This window comes from Leptodactylus fuscus, chromosome 5 (assembly GCF_031893055.1).
Source record: "Leptodactylus fuscus isolate aLepFus1 chromosome 5, aLepFus1.hap2, whole genome shotgun sequence".
In the NCBI taxonomy this organism is placed as follows: Eukaryota; Metazoa; Chordata; class Amphibia; order Anura; family Leptodactylidae; genus Leptodactylus; species Leptodactylus fuscus.
Genome location: NC_134269.1, coordinates 183,447,901 through 183,465,084, shown reverse-complemented (window position 1 = coordinate 183,465,084; position 17,184 = coordinate 183,447,901). Strand labels below are relative to the sequence as shown.

Below are 17,184 nucleotides of genomic sequence, written 5' to 3'. Positions count from 1 at the left end.
ATGGGATTTGTCTATGTCTATGTATGTATGTCTATGTATATGTATGTATATGTCTGTATGTCTATGGGATTTGCTAGCAGATCAGGTCATCTTTCTACAATTAGATCATGTGTGACATTAATCTCAGCTATGAAGGAGTAAATGTCGTGTCTGTGGCCACTGTCAGCAGTAGCCTGTGCAGGGAGTGTGCCTGTCACTTTAAGAGCCTGGCTCTGCCGCCTGGGTTCAGCCCCCGAGTGCTCAGTGCAGCCATCAATCAGCAGGCGGTGTGCTGCTTTGAAGTGCTCTGCCTTCCCCTTGTCCTCACACGATCACAAGCTCCAGACTGCTCAGCTCCTGTCCTGTCCTTGCTGCCTATCAGCTCTAGACAAACTTTTCCCCGTGCCCCCTCCCCTCTCATGCAGGGCACCGATCGCTTGGCTCGTACAGCCTGATTACTGTGCCCCCCAACTCTGTGCCTCCCCAAGTGCCGAGAAGGGGGCTCCAGCGGCTACCATGCCCCAGCTGAGCAGCGGCGGAGAGGAGGACCTGGGCGCCAGTGATGAGATGATCTCCTTCAAGGACGAGGGCGATCAGGAGGAGAAGATCCAGGAGAATGCCTTCACTGAGCGGGATCTGGCAGATCTCAAGTCCTCGCTGGTCAATGAGTCTGAGGCTCCCGCTCTCCCAGCTGATCACCCGGAGGTAAGCCGTGCTGCTCCCGGGGTAGAGCCCCTGCCCCGCCGCTGCCCCTGCCCCGCAGCTCCCGCACAACTTCTGACTCCCTGCTCTCTCCACAGGCGATCAGGCGGGCACAGGATGCGCAGAGAGTTTATCAGGACAAGCTGGCAGATCACATGGAGGATGGTAAGTAAGCTCCAAGGACTCCCTCCTCTAGTCCTGTTCATGCAACAAGGGGCAGCTCAGACCTGTGGCATCAGCTGTGCCCAGACTGCCAGCACAACCAGTGCAATGACATCCACAAAGTGCCATAAAGAGAACTGCCTGTGACTTCTTGCCCAATCCCTGTCACTTTTACCAAATCTAACTGCTTGGATTGTTTCCAGTGGCTTGGCTTTATCTGTTTGATCTATAGACAATTGTATTGTTACCAGGGCTGGTACATGGGTACCATGTGCTGATGTTAGTGTGTGGTAGTGCCATTGATTTTTGGCATATGACTTGTTGGAAATTCGCCATTGACACACCCACGTAACATGTCATATATGTGTGCCACTTGGTCAAAATCTTCCCAACTGCATTATAACTTGGTATATAGGCTGTTATGTGAGAAATGGCATCCAGATGATTGTAAATATGAGAGGTGGTATGGTGACAGCCAGTAACCTAGCAACACCCATAGTGACTTGGGTGACACTTGTTCTAAGTAAAGTTTGTCTTCGGCATTCACAATAATGGGGGTCCCCTGAGTCCTCTGAGTGATCACAATAATGGGGGTCCCCTGAGTCCTCTGAGTGATCACAATAATGGGGGTCACCTGAGTCCTCTGAGTGATCACAATAATGGGGGTCCCCTGAGTCCTCTGAGTGATCACAATAATGGGGGTCCCCTGAGTCCTCTGAGTGATCACAATAATGGGGGTCCCCTGAGTCCTCTGAGTGATCACAATAATGGGGGTCCCCTGAGTCCTCTGAGTGATCACAATAATGGGGGTCACCTGAGTCCTCTGAGTGATCACAATAATGGGAGTCCCCTGAGTCCTCTGAGAAATCACAATAATGGGGGTCCCCTGAGAGATCACAATAATGGGGGTCCTCTGAGAGATCACAATAATGGGGGTCCCCTGAGACCTCTGAGAGATCACAATAATGGGGGTCCTCTGAGAGATCACAATAATGGGGGTCCTCTGAGTGATCACAATAATGGGGGTCCTCTGAGTGATCACAATAATGGGGGGTCCCCTGAGTCCTCTGAGTGATCACAATAATGGGGGTCCCCTGAGAAATCACAATAATGGGGGTCCCCTGAGACCTCTGAGAGATCACAATAATGGGGGTCCCCTGAGACCTCTGAGTGATCACAATAATGGGGGTCCTCTGAGAAATCACAATAATGGGGGTCCTCTGAGTGATCACAATAATGGGAGTCCTTTGAGTGATCACAATAATGGGGGTCCTCTGAGTGATCACAATAATGGGGGTCCCCTGAGTCCTCTAAGTGATCACAATAATGGGGGTCCTCTGAGTGATCACAATAATGGGAGTCCTTTGAGTGATCACAATAATGGGGGTCCTCTGAGTGATCACAATAATGGGGGTCCTCTGAGTGATCACAATAATGGGGGTCCTCTGAGTGATCACAATAATGGGGGTCCCCTGAGTCCTCTAAGTGATCACAATAATGGGGGTCCTCTGAGTCCTCTAAGTGATCACAATAATGGGGGTCCTCTGAGTGATCACAATAAGAAGTAAATCAGAAGTAAATGGTAGTGCAGGGGGAGGGGGGTAACTGTTCTACGTGACACAGGGATCCTTGCTCTTGTGATGGGGGTCATTGCTTCTCACCAGTTCTGGTAATAGGTGGTAAGTGTTCTGAACTTTGCTTGACCCCTTCTTTTTGTATTTTCCTGCTTCTATATATTTGTTTCTGTACAGACTGTGATACTAGTGTGATGAACGTTGCACACGTAGGGTAGAATTTATTAGAAATAGCGCGCAATGACAAAAAGAGTGAACAATGATGGAGTTACCCATAGCAAGCAATGAGAATCCAGATGTAATTTTTCAGATGCTTTTTGGAAAATAAGAGCTGCAAAAATGAGTGCAACTGCACCCAAATAATACATGATGGCATAAAAATGGCTTGTAGTGTCTGGAGCACGTTTTATGCCCCCTGTGTGCCTATATACTGTATATCATGGGTAATGATCAAAACTATAAGAGTTGAGGTGAACCCATTGCCCATAGTACTCTTCACATTCCTGCTTTCAACTTTTCATTTTCCAAACATCCTTTGAAAATTGAGTATTGCCTTGTCATGGTTGCTGTAGGTAACTCCCTACCGCTGGTTTGGATATATCTTTCCAGAGTGGTTCATTTTCCAGTCTTAGCCGCTCTGTCAGGCTGAATGCTCATTTCTCCTGCAGAAGCTTTACTTATAGTTAAGACTCCCATTATGTTTTAATAATAGTATTTGTATTTTCTAAGCCAAGCTGTCCACTGCCTGCAAGATTAAGTGAGATCAAGTGGAGTAGGAGCTGATATTAGAAGTCGTGTACAGAGAAGACGTGCCTTTACTGCAGAACATAATTGTGGATTTATGGGATTTAAGTGTATAGCAATGGGAGTCTGCCACTTCAAAAATACCAATCTGCCTATACATATTAGATATTTGTCTGAAGATCTTGCCAAGCTACAGGGGTTGCCAAGCCTAACCCCACTGTTTTATTCAAGCTGGCCAGTTCATCTTTCATATATTACCTCTGAATGTATCAGGGCCCTCCATGATAAAGCGGCACAGGGAATGTCTGACAGGAGCCTATCACACTGTACCGCATACGGTTAGAGGATTTGGGTTTATTGACATAAAGCTTATTACATAATTGTAAAAAAAATAAAAGCGCTAACACCATGAGTGAACATAAGGCCATTTTACTCAGCCCTGTTTTTAGTCTATTTACCAAAATCTAAAATGCACGGCCTTTTGTACACAACCATGTGCAATATACGGGTCAGTAAAAACGACACAGATGACACGCGGATTGCTTTTCACTGACCCATACCTTGAAAATGAATTGACAGTAGCACAAGTATGGACAGGTATAGGACCTGCTTAATATTTTGCTACTTTTCACTTAGCTATGGCTGTGTGTACAGGCCCATTGGAAAGCATGGGTCCGTAATTTTATCTGCAATTGTGGATAAAATGCGTTGACGTGTGCATGAAGCCTAATTAATGTGCCAAGGATCTCCTATATGCATAGGTGGCTGAGCCAAGCATGTACAGTGGTGGCCCAAAAAAATGCACCGCCAGTGTATGTGATGTGTACAGATGTCTACAGATGATATGTATACCTCCTTCTATGAAATCGACTGAAAAATGTCACGTGACAACATGAACAAAATTGCCAAATACTCGTCGTCCAGGAGAGAAGAGGATAGAAATGGAATAAGACAAGAAATCATATTCGCTACAATCATTACATTTTGTGAAATGGTGCAGTTTTTTGGCCGCCACTGTATATTTATGCTATAGTCTCAGGCTGTTGAAACTATTGAGGAATTGAAGCACATTGTATATGTTGCAAAACTTTTCATTGTACAGTAATTTTGCTTTATATAAAATACATGCTTGGTTATTGCTAAGCCAGCCTGCACTTCAGCGGGGGAATCTGACATCTTAACTTATTGAACCTCTCTGGACATTCTAAGAATGTAGAGACTAAGCCCAAGCCGTAGGTCACAGCTTTTTTCACCTGTTCCTGGGTGCAGATAAACTTCTATATATGCAAGAAATAACCCATAGACTTAGAATTGTTAGAGGAAAGGCCTATTGTATGTAGCACTGTGTAACTGGAATAACCTGTATTAATACTGCTGCTTTCCCAGGTAACATTTTATAAGGCTGTACGCTGTTGCTCATTTTAAAAGGTATCCAAGCAGTTGACAGTAAATACAGATGCTGGTCCATATATACATTTCTATACAGGAACTCCAGAATAGTTGTAGTTTGGGCATATGCAAGTATCAGAGTGTATAGTGATCTGAAATATGGCTGAATATAAGCGAACATAATCTCTCCGTCTGCAGATCAGCTCGAGTGGGACTGGAATGTGACACACTGGGCTAGATTTACTAGTGTTGTCAAGAGTAGACATTGACGTAAATGTGGCGCATCTCTGGCACAGTGTGGTACGTCTAGTTTTTGCTAAAAAAATTTGACTTGCTAAACACGTGGGTTTGGAGACATAGCAGGCAGGGCTTAAATGTGACACAATGCACCAAAATTGTGTTAAAGAATATTAACTTCAAGTAAGCTAAAACTAAACTAAAAGGAGCTATCAACTTATACTAGACAGTATAAAGAGACACCAGATTTATCATTCAGCATCAGTCACTCCAATAAATCTGGCATATCTTTATACTGTTTAAATGAGGGTTCTTTCACCTGCGCTCGGTCTCAGGTTTGTGCTTTCCGCCAGGTTTCCATCTTCAGCACCGACGAAACTGGACAGTGGACGGAAACCCGGTGGTCAGTTTCAAAACCCATTCACTTGAATGGATTTGTAAAGGTGACCGTCGGTGACCCTAGGTTTTTCTGTCCGCTTGGGAAGTCGGACATCTTTACATGCGGACAGTGAAGGAAGGGCACGGAGTGCAAAAGAACGCACCCGATGCCTATTTAAATAAATGACAGGTGTCACGGACACAGCTAGTGTCCGCTCCTAATGTCCGTGCCAGATTTTGAGCGGACACTAGGAGCGGACACTACCTGTCGGACACAGACGGTAGTGTGAACGCCCCCTTACTAGTTCTGGGCTAATGTATATTGGCCTTTTAGCATATCGTGTACTCACAGAGGGTGATCTGACAGTCCTTTAGCTGGGAGTGGCCATTCATATGAGTCTCTCATCTAGCCTAAATGTCTGATAGTGCCACCTTTATACTGGAATGAGTACTGCTCTGCTGCATTTCCTTCTTTGTAGAGTAAAGTGACATGCACACGACTGTTTGATTGGATGCCACACAAAACAGACTGGAATAGGATCTGTCCTGAGTTTTGCTCCTGGCTCCAACAACGGGGCTCTGAAAATACATGTCGCGTTTTTTGACGCTTTTTTTTTTTACACATATAAAAAATGTCATTGAAGTCAATGGGAGTCTTATTTTTATATGTGTATTCTTTACACGTGTATTTTGCCAAAATGAGCGTGTGTTTACTCCGTGTGAATGGACCTTAAGGCCTCATGCACTCAACTATATGCATTGTCAGGGGACTAGCCTTGTTTTTCATGGATGGCACACTAACCTATTCATTTCTATGGCCTCATACACACAACCATGTATTTTCAGAGCCCCGTTGTTGGAGCCAGGAGCAAAAATACACGTGCGTTTACTTCGTCTGAACGGGCCCTTACAGTGTATGGAAATGTCATATGAGAAAGCAGCAGGTAGTTGAAAGCTGTGTACATGCTGGACCCTTGCCTTGTCTGTAACTTGGTTTACACATCATTATTTTGCAAATATCTCTCATTATGACCCTGAATAAAAGTTGTCAAACCTGATCTAGTCTAGTCATTCAGCCCCCCAAAATTCTGAGATAATATGTGGTATAGGATCATATGGGTTTGTAATAAGACTTGTTATCTATACTCAGTCTTCTGCTTCTGGACGTCCAAGATTCCTTATTCTGTAGTTTGTAGACTACTAGGTGCCAGGTTAAAAGATTTTTGACGTACTAATGTCTGAAGTATTTACTATTGGCAGAGTTCAAAGAGCATGTCATCATCTTGTTGGCACGGGAAATCTAGCGAGGACGTCCTAAAGTATCATAGATTCACTAGAATCCAATCCACTTTGCACTTACTGTAAACTGCCACGATTTTTCTCGCAGCGTTTCCGTCCCGTTTGGTCCCAGCCCAGGGTTTCTCCAAGACTAAATATTAATAACCTATCTATTGGTCATCTTTTCTCAGCACAGTGTGTGTGTGGGGGGGAATTTATCAAGCAAAACGCACCAGAATGCTGGTGTAATTTGCACTAAATAATTCTATAGTTCTAACATGCTGTGCGCACTTTTACAATGTGCATCAAAAGTGGCCTCACAAGTAAGGGGTGTAACCTCAGTTGTACCAAAAATGTGCAATTTTTTTAAGATGACTAATAAGTGATGTAATGTAGAGAGTTTAACAATACATAAACTTTATCTGGATTGCAAATTTATTCTAAATTTGCAATCCAGACTGTTACTTTCTTAGTAAATCTACTCCAGGGGGCCACCATGTAACCACAGCCTTAATATACTGAGATCCGAACACTTTACCCACACAGGAAATAATCATCAAATACCATATACAGAGTACAACAAGTACAAATCTTCCAACTCTGATGATCTTTAGATTAAACCAGTATGGGTTGCATTAGTTCTTGTGATGCTTATGTTGCATTGACCTCCATTGGTCCTAAGAACACATCTGCCCAGTTCAATTTCCTAGGAGAAATGTGGTTGCAGCTGCTTGGTTAATCTGTACATTTTCAGAGTGTGGGAGAAGGTCTGAATACCCAGTGGAAATCCACACAAACATGGGGATACCCTAGGTCCATGAATAGCAGCTGGGCGTTGTCACACTCTGCAGTCATACAGCTGAAAGAAGCGATCCTTCATTAACGGGGAATCTGTACCGGATTCCTCGCTAGTGAGAGATCTAGGTGACGGTGCACATGCCAACAGAGAGGGTTCGGCATGCCCCCTCTGGCACATGTGCCATAGGTTGGCCATCATGGCCCTAGGTCGTATTCAAACCCAGGACACCAGTGGAGCAAGGCAATAGCGCTGTCCACTCAGCCTGTATGCTGTCCATGTGTCCATGGCTTCTGCAGATTTCACCTTAAAACCTAATACAAACTTCATCTGAAGTTTGCCTCTTGTTCATTGGAAAGAGAGACAGAGGCTGATTTTTATTTAAAAACATTTTTTTTTTTGTTTTTGTCCCCAGTGACTAGGTGGATTCTGCTTAAAACTGCCACTGAATTGAATGGGAAGCAGATTTATTGAGGAGATTTTGAGCGATTTTCATCGAAATCATCTTTCTTCAATTACTGAAGCATGTTTTTTCTGCCTGACCAAGGCTCTCTCTGTGAACACAGTCTTAGACTAAGGCCCCACATTGCAGCTTTTTGTGTTGCGGTTTTTTGAGCCAAAGTCAAGAATGGCTACAAATAGGATGGGCAATATATAGGACGTACTTATGCATCTACCTTTTTGTTTAATCCACTCCTGGCTTTGGCTCAAAAAATTGCAACAAAAAATGCTGCAGATTTTGCTGTATTTTTTTTTTTTTTTTTTTGAGCCAAACCTAGGAGTGGCTACAAAAAGAATAAGAAATATACAGAAATCTGTTATCCTTCTACCTTCTGCTCAACCCACTCCCGACTTTGGCTCAAAAAACTGCAACAAAATCTGCAACAAAAAAAGCTGCGTTTCTGCAATGTTGGCACTCAGCCTTAAAATCGATCTCTCACCTAAATGCGCTGCCATGTTGTAAAATGTTAGAGCCGTGAGATTAATCAAATTAATTTTGTTAATTTGCCATTTCAAAAAATTGTGATTCTGATTTTTAGTAGAATCGTTAAATCACTGTAATCACAGGAATTTGCAGCGGATTTGAGGATGGATTCCACCAACAGAATGCCGATATGGTGGTGGAAAATGAAGAGAAATTTAGATTCCTGTTGCAGTCATACAGAGTATATTCACTGATGTAAATAATTACAGGAACAACACTATAAAAATAAAGCAATGATAGTGTGGGCTGACATCTTGTGTACACTCGCTAGGTACAGTTGGGTGACATTTCCTCTATAAGTGTGTACAATCTACATGGGAGTGGTACTGATACACCACAGAGGAAAACAGTTTGCCAAAATACTTTCACCTGAATGGTTGCACAAGCATCTAGCACCACTGTATGTGGTGTATGTTGTGATTTGTCATGTGTGACCCCATTGTTTTGCTCTCTTTACCTTGAAGTGACATCTTGCAGGATTAGTCATTGCTTCTCCTGTGATCAGAGTGTAAACAGCTCAAATAAATGATGTTTGAAGTACACAGATAAGTCTAATTGATCAAGAACAAAGGCTTGTGTCTAGACAGCAGATGATAAGGAGTGACAAAATGAAATCATCAGATCTTTTATTGAGGAGATTTAAGGAGCTTTTCCTCAAACTACTGAATGTAGTAATAATGGTGGTATGTAAACTATGGTATGTAGTAAGCAGCTAAACAAGGGATGTGACAATGATCTGCAGTTCTCTGAAATTGGCCCTGGTGCTTGTACATGAACAAGGATGGTAAGCCTCATAAAGAGGTTGTCCAAGACAAAAAAAAAAAAGTAAAATAAAGCAGGCCTTACACTTTACGCTAGGTTCACACCTGCATTTGGGTTTCCTAATCCGCTTATAATAGGCAGTTACCAGCAGAAACCTGAGGACCCCATAGACTATAATGGAGTCCGCTGGGTTTCCGCCGGAACGGGCAAAAAATGCCGAGAGTAAGTGCCTTTGGGAACAGAAACCCTGAATGGAATTCAAGCGCTGGCATAAACCTATCCTTAGATAGCTTGTAATGATTATCTCAGCCACTTCCCCCAAACACATGCACACTTGGCTCAGCCAAGTGGTACATCTGTATTGAATAGGGAGATTAGATAGGATTATTAGTCTGCCCGGTGTGCACAGTGGGACGTCATTGGGAGGTGGATTGTTTTTAATTATACTGGACAACTCTTTAATCCATCAGATTAGTATTATTATGACACTATGATTAATGTAAGATATATGTTAGGGAATTGCTAGATAACAATTCCCCAGAAGCTGCTGGAGAACCCTGGAGGAAGGGGCACAAGGGACAGTGAGCCCTAAGCTGAAGCCCCCCACTGTCCCTTCCTATTGCCAGGCCCTATCCTACGTAACAGGCAGCAACTCGAAGACGATCCCTTCCTATATATGTGATACACAAAAACGCAGACAAGATGAACAACAACAAAGGGAGGTCAGCTAGCCAGGGTTCAGTAACAGTCGAGCAATGCAGTGCCAAATCGAAGTCCAGAAGAATAGTCAGTAGGGAAAGCCAGAGGTCAAGGATAAGCATACAAGTAAATTAACAGCAAGAGAAGCCAGCAAGCACGAGGCAATAACAGGCACCAGTGTGAATGTGAGCCAAGACTAAATAGGGGAGATGAACCCGCCCTGGACCTGACAGGAAGACAGGCTGTCAATCACAGGTCAAGACAAAATTTAACCACTTAATGGACAGAGGCAACAAGGGCAGAAGATGGGTGTGGTGCAAATTCAATTACAGAACTAGAGCCGTGTTCACACAGTGCAACTAAAAACTCTAAGCAAATTATCAAACTGCACACGCCTCCTGCAGCATGCGAGTAGAGGGTGGCGCAGAGACCCGAACAGGCAGAGATGTTACAATATATTATGCTTTGTACTAGTTTAACCATATCTGGTTGAAATGTAGTGATAAGTAATATAGGTTAAAAAAAAAAAGTGGAATTGAATGTCTCACATTATTTATAATATTATTTATTTATTTTGTAGGTATTAAACATCAGGAAGAGCCCATGTATAAAGGTTCGGGTTATTCTAGTTATCCATTCCTTATGCTGTCTGATCCTTATCTTTCTAATGGACCTATGTCTACACTGGTAAGTCTGTCGTAGTTTCAATTTGAACCTGATATCTTGTGATCACTGACAATAGAAAAAAAAAAAAGACATAGTGAGATCAAAACTAAAGCAAAGAGTATATGCCATCACTTTCTTATAAGTGTGGGTCCCACTAGATCCTCTAGCACTGCATTCCTGTCACAGTTTGTCTCTGCACAGCAGAGCTCCCGCTCATCCACAGAGCTGTTGGTCCCTGCACAGCGGAGCTCCTGCTCATCCACAGATCTGTGAGTCCCTGCACAGCTAGTGGATGTGCAACGTTGCAGTACAGGGAAGTCCTTGAATGTGATGTTGTGCCAAAGCCATGCTCCTTCCCCTTCAATATCTAGATCAAGTCAGAAAGGGCAAATGTTCTTTTCTTGTTCGAACAGTACTTTATTTATTTTCTTGCATTTATTTCTAATGATCGGAGAGATGTGCTCCTGTTCACATGTACACATTTTTTTTTTTTAATTTTATAAATTCTTTAATAATTATGGAATTGGTTAATAAATTTGATTGCCATTGATGATTTTTGTGTGATTTTTTTTTGTCAACACATTCAACTTTGTATTCAACAACACATTCAACAAATTCCATGAGAATATTTAATTCATTCAGATCTAGGAGGTGTTATTTGAGTGTTCCCTTTATTTTTGAACAATATATATATATATATATATATGTATATATATATATATATATATATATATATATATAGTGGGGAATCGCTCAGGTAGCTGCTTGTAGCAGTGCAGGAAACAGGGGCACAGACACTGGATTGCACACAGGTTCAGGCATTATTCACATGTAACGCATACACTGCTTTTGCAAAGCCACAGGATAAACAAAACTTCTCGGCTGAGAAACTAACTTAAATGTAAGGAAACTTTTCCCTGACTATACAGGAGACTGGCTACCAGTCTCCCACCTTGGCAACAACAACGGTGGCACAGTACCTGCTTTGGAGGTCCAGCCTGGACAGTTGAGCTCTGTCAGTGTGGTGCCACCCTGCTAGTCTTCACACTCAGACTGTTATTAGGGCCTGATTAGTCAGCTGACCTCCCTAGTGTGGGTCTCACCACACACCCCTTAGGTGCCTGGCTGGAATATACCTGTCTTCCCAGACCACACCCTTCACTCTCTCACAATAAATATATATATATATATATATATATATATATATATATATATATATATATATACACACACACTGCGGAGATCGCTGCCCAATAAATGTCCAGCTGTCACCAAACAAGAGGAAGATGAGACTCCACGGACTGTTATACCCCAAAACACCCACTCCACCCCACCTCCCCATATAGCGGTCACCAACTAAGAGAAAGATGAAACTCCATGGACTGTTATATCCCAAATCAACCCCTCCACCCCTCCATACCCCCCACTCCCCCCCCCCCCCACCCCCCCCCCACACACTTTACTAGCTTTGGCAATGCCAAATATCTATTTGGACGTGCCAATAAAGCTTGTTCAATTTGATTTGATTTATATATACACATATATCATTTTTTAACTGCTGCTTCCTGCAGCCTTGTTGTTTTATACAGTCAAGGGTGAGATTTCTAATACTATAATTTGAAGGAGGGGACAATTGCATCCATATATTGTGAGGAGCAGCTTTCCAAATATGTATGGATGCAAGTTGATTAATATAGAAAGTGGAGATTTATCAGAAATTGCAGAAATTGCAGTGCTGTAATTTGTGGCAAATTTATCTAACATTGCACAATATCTTTCAATGTAATGCTCCATTCAGATGACATCTTTTATCAACCTTGTTATAGATATCAGTGTTATAATATAAATATATATATAGCTTTCACGTGTAATTTTATTTGCTTTTTGCATCTGTTAAATGGATCTGCTAAACATGTAAATAATACGATCTCAATGGAGCAAGACTAGAGATGAGCGAACAGTGTTCTATCGAACACATGTTCGATCGGATATCAGGGTGTTCGCCATGTTCGAATCGAATCGAACACCGCGTGGTAAAGTGCGCCAAAATTCGATTCCCCTCCCACCTTCCCTGGCGCCTTTTTTGCACCAATAACAGCGCAGGGGAGGTGGGACAGGAACTACGACACTGGGGGCATTGAAAAAAATTGGAAAAAGTCATTGGCTGCCGAAATCAGGTGACCTCCATTTTAGACGAATAGTGGATTTCAAATCCGGGTCATATGAGAATGTGAACTTTGTGACTATGAGACAGGGATAGCTGTACAGGCAGGGATAGCTAGGGATAACCTTTATTTAGGGGGGAATGTTATTAAAAATAACTTTTTGGGGCTCTATCGGGTGTGTAATTGTGATTTTTGTGAGATAAACTTTTTCCCATAGGGATGCATTGGCCAGCGCTGATTGGCCGAATTCCGTACTCTGGCCAATCAGTGCTGGCCAATGCATTCTATTAGCTTGATGAAGCAGAGTGTGCACAAGGGTTCAAGCGCACCCTCGGCTCTGATGTAGCAGAGCCGAGGCTGCACAAGGGTTCAAGCGCACCCTCGGCTCTGATGTAGGAGAGCCGAGGGTGCACTTGAACCCTTGTGCACCCTCAGCTCTGCTACATCAGAGCCGAGGGTGCGCTTGAACCCTTGTGCACACTCTGCTTCATCAAGCTAATAGAATGCATTGGCCAGCGCTGATTGGCCAATGTATTCTATTAGCCTGATGAAGTAGAGCTGAATGTGTGTGCTAAGCACACACATTCAGCTCTACTTCATCGGGCTAATAGAATGCATTGGCCAGCGCTGATTGGCCAGAGTACGGAACTCGACCAATCAGCGCTGGCTCTGCTGGAGGAGGCGGAGTCTAAGATCGCTCCACACCAGTCTCCATTCAGGTCCGACCTTAGACTCCGCCTCCTCCGGCAGAGCCAGCGCTGATTGGCCGAAGGCTGGCCAATGCATTCCTATGCGAATGCAGAGACTTAGCAGTGCTGAGTCAGTTTTGCTCAACTACACATCTGATGCACACTCGGCACTGCTACATCAGATGTAGCAATCTGATGTAGCAGAGCCGAGGGTGCACTAGAACCCCTGTGCAAACTCAGTTCACGCTAATAGAATGCATTGGCCAGCGCTGATTGGCCAATGCATTCTATTAGCCCGATGAAGTAGAGCTGAATGTGTGTGCTAAGCACACACATTCAGCACTGCTTCATCACGCCAATACAATGCATTAGCCAGTGCTGATTGGCCAGAGTACGGAATTCGGCCAATCAGCGCTGGCTCTGCTGGAGGAGGCGGAGTCTAAGGTCGGACCTGAATGGAGACTGGTGTGGAGCGATCTTAGACTCCGCCTCCTCCAGCAGAGCCAGCGCTGATTGGTCGAGTTCCGTACTCTGGCCAATCAGCGCTGGCCAATGCATTCTATTAGCCCGATGAAGTAGAGCTGAATGTGTGTGCTTAGCACACACATTCAGCTCTACTTCATCAGGCTAATAGAATACATTGGCCAATCAGCGCTGGCCAATGCATTCTATTAGCTTGATGAAGCAGAGTGTGCACAAGGGTTCAAGCGCACCCTCGGCTCTGATGTAGCAGAGCCGAGGCTGCACAAGGGTTCAAGTGCACCCTCGGCTCTCCTACATCAGAGCCGAGGGTGCGCTTGAACCCTTGTGCAGCCTCGGCTCTGCTACATCAGAGCCGAGGGTGCGCTTGAACCCTTGTGCACACTCTGCTTCATCAAGCTAATAGAATGCATTGGCCAGCACTGATTGGCCAGAGTACGGAATTCGGCCAATCAGCGCTGGCCAATGCATTCTATTAGCCCGATGAAGTAGAGCTGAATGTGTGTGCTTAGCACACACATTCAGCTCTACTTCATCAGGCTAATAGAATACATTGGCCAATCAGCGCTGGCCAATGCATTCTATTAGCTTGATGAAGCAGAGTGTGCACAAGGGTTCAAGCGCACCCTCGGCTCTGATGTAGCAGAGCCGAGGCTGCACAAGGGTTCAAGTGCACCCTCGGCTCTCCTACATCAGAGCCGAGGGTGCGCTTGAACCCTTGTGCAGCCTCGGCTCTGCTACATCAGAGCCGAGGGTGCGCTTGAACCCTTGTGCACACTCTGCTTCATCAAGCTAATAGAATGCATTGGCCAGCACTGATTGGCCAGAGTACGGAATTCGGCCAATCAGCGCTGGCCAATGCATTCTATTAGCCCGATGAAGTAGAGCTGAATGTGTGTGCTAAGCACACACATTCAGCACTGCTTCATCACGCCAATACAATGCATTAGCCAGTGCTGATTGGCCAGAGTACGGAATTCGGCCAATCAGCGCTGGCTCTGCTGGAGGAGGCGGAGTCTAAGATCGCTCCACACCAGTCTCCATTCAGGTCCGACCTTAGACTCCGCCTCCTCCAGCAGAGCCAGCGCTGATTGGCCGAATTCCGTACTCTGGCCAATCAGCACTGGCTAATGCATTGTATTGGCTTGATGAAGCAGTGCTGAATGTGTGTGCTTAGCACACACATTCAGCTCTACTTCATCGGGCTAATAGAATGCATTGGCCAGCGCTGATTGGCCGAATTCCGTACTCTGGCCAATCAGCACTGGCTAATGCATTGTATTGGCTTGATGAAGCAGTGCTGAATGTGTGTGCTTAGCACACACATTCAGCTCTACTTCATCGGGCTAATAGAATGCATTGGCCAATCAGCGCTGGCCAATGCATTCTATTAGCGTGAACTGAGTTTGCACAGGGGTTCTAGTGCACCCTCGGCTCTGCTACATCAGATTGCTACATCTGATGTAGCAGTGCCGAGTGTGCATCAGATGTGTAGTTGAGCAAAACTGACTCAGCACTGCTAAGTCTGCATTCGCATAGGAATGCATTGGCCAGCCTTCGGCCAATCAGCGCTGGCTCTGCCGGAGGAGGCGGAGTCTAAGGTCGGACCTGAATGGAGACTGGTGTGGAGCTATCTTAGACTCCGCCTCCTCCAGCAGAGCCAGCGCTGATTGGTCGAGTTCCGTACTCTGGCCAATCAGCACTGGCCAATGCATTTCTATGGGGAAAAGTTAGCTTGCGAAAATCGCAAACTGACAGGGATTTCCATGAAATAAAGTGACTTTTATGCCCCCAGACATGCTTCCCCTGCTGTCCCAGTGTCATTCCAGGGTGTTGGTATCATTTCCTGGGGTGTCATAGTGGACTTGGTGACCCTCCAGACACGAATTTGGGTTTCCCCCTTAACGAGTTTATGTTCCCCATAGACTATAATGGGGTTCGAAACCCATTCGAACACTCGAACAGTGAGCGGCTGTTCGAATCGAATTTCGAACCTCGAACATTTTAGTGTTCGCTCATCTCTAAGCAAGACACTTATGTCCTGAGATGTTACTTCATGTTTTATGCTGTGTCCCTACTGGAACGATTTTTTTTATTTTTTTTAAAGTTTGCATTTGGTAAAATCTAGCATACATCAGCTAACCGCTCCCACTGTTTCATCCCCTTCTTAAAATTGGAATAGATATAAATGTAAAATGTTAAAATTTAATAAGCACAAAACGTAGCAAAACCCTATTTTTTGACCTATCGAGAAACAAATTGTAGCATGTGGAATTTGATAAACTATCCTTAGGGTACCTGAAGTACTAAATCTAACCACTATATAGCAAATTTATAAATGGGATGTGATTGGTGATGTAATATGATGTAAGGAAGGGAATTGGATTATTTATTCAGTGCTAGCTTTGTACAGATGGCAAGTGCTTTTTCTCTTAAAGATATATCATTTGTAACTAGCCAGGGCTAGTTAACAAATTTTACATGATGGCTGTAAAATGAATTGTGATCGTGCCAGGGTTCAGATGTGACACATCCATTGCAATAAGTCCATTGGTGCTGGAGTCATGTGTTAAAAAAATTAAAATCGGTAACATTGCAAAATAATGTGCTGCTGTGCAAGTCTTCAAACAGATAAACTGTATATGTAGCCTGAGAATAATAGACGCATCAGTCTGATTTCACTTATACTAGACCAGATTGTTTTCTCATCCTTGAAATCAATAATTTCATGATGCTGGAATCCTGACCCCCCACACTGATCCCTTGTAGTTGGGGTACTGGGTGGTCTGCTACTCTGTATCCTTACACGTCTTAAGTTTTAGAGTCAATCAAAGCTGTTTAGCCAATAAGGTCTCATATTGATACTTCTGTCAGATTGTGACCCGAGATGACTCCTATCGGCAGCTCTGCTTCTTACCACTGGGGAGTGAAAAAATCTGTAGCAGAGGAGTTAAACCTCTGGAACGCTTCGACACATTTTCAGCCAGTTATTAAATCCTAATGAAAATGTTTAACTGTCTTATGTGTTTAGATTGTTTGGCTTTATTGTGGTACTTCTCTGTCGCAAAGCACATGTTTATTATCATATATTTCCATTTCATCCTTCTGTCCTCAAGTTCTTGTTTATGCAACAGAAGATTGTACTAGAATGCAGATTATACTGACAACAGGCGAGTTTTCAGAACTTGAGATATTTTAAAGGTCCTAAAAATAAATACAATCAATTGTGTGAAAGTTTCTATTTGGAAATGTATATGTGACAATTTCTTTTATATATACTAGATTAGCAGTAAGGATGCTTGGCTGCTTTACTGAGTACTACGGAGTCACGTTTCAATGGACTGTATATCATTAGGTAATAGCTTGGTAATGTCCTCCCGCATATCCTAAAAGGGATTTCCTACTAACCACATTTATCACCCATCCATGCTCGACCACCTCGCCATTGGAACTCCATCTCATGCTATGACTGCAGTCTCAGGACTCCCAAAATAGGGAC

General features: G+C 43.8%; 1 protein-coding gene across 2 annotated transcripts in view; it reads left to right on the top strand.

The window, feature by feature from the left end:
* The first annotated feature begins 311 nt into the window (after positions 1–311).
* The window catches only part of TCF7 (transcription factor 7), a 135,061-nt gene continuing 118,188 nt past the window's right edge, over positions 312–17,184 (top strand). For both annotated transcript variants that reach the window (XM_075274899.1, XM_075274898.1), the window contains exons 1-3: positions 312–684; positions 780–846; positions 10,266–10,372. In XM_075274899.1, the coding sequence (XP_075131000.1) occupies positions 496–684; positions 780–846; positions 10,266–10,372 (363 nt within the window). In that variant the 5' untranslated portion in view covers positions 312–495. The remainder of the gene's footprint in view (positions 685–779; positions 847–10,265; positions 10,373–17,184) is intronic.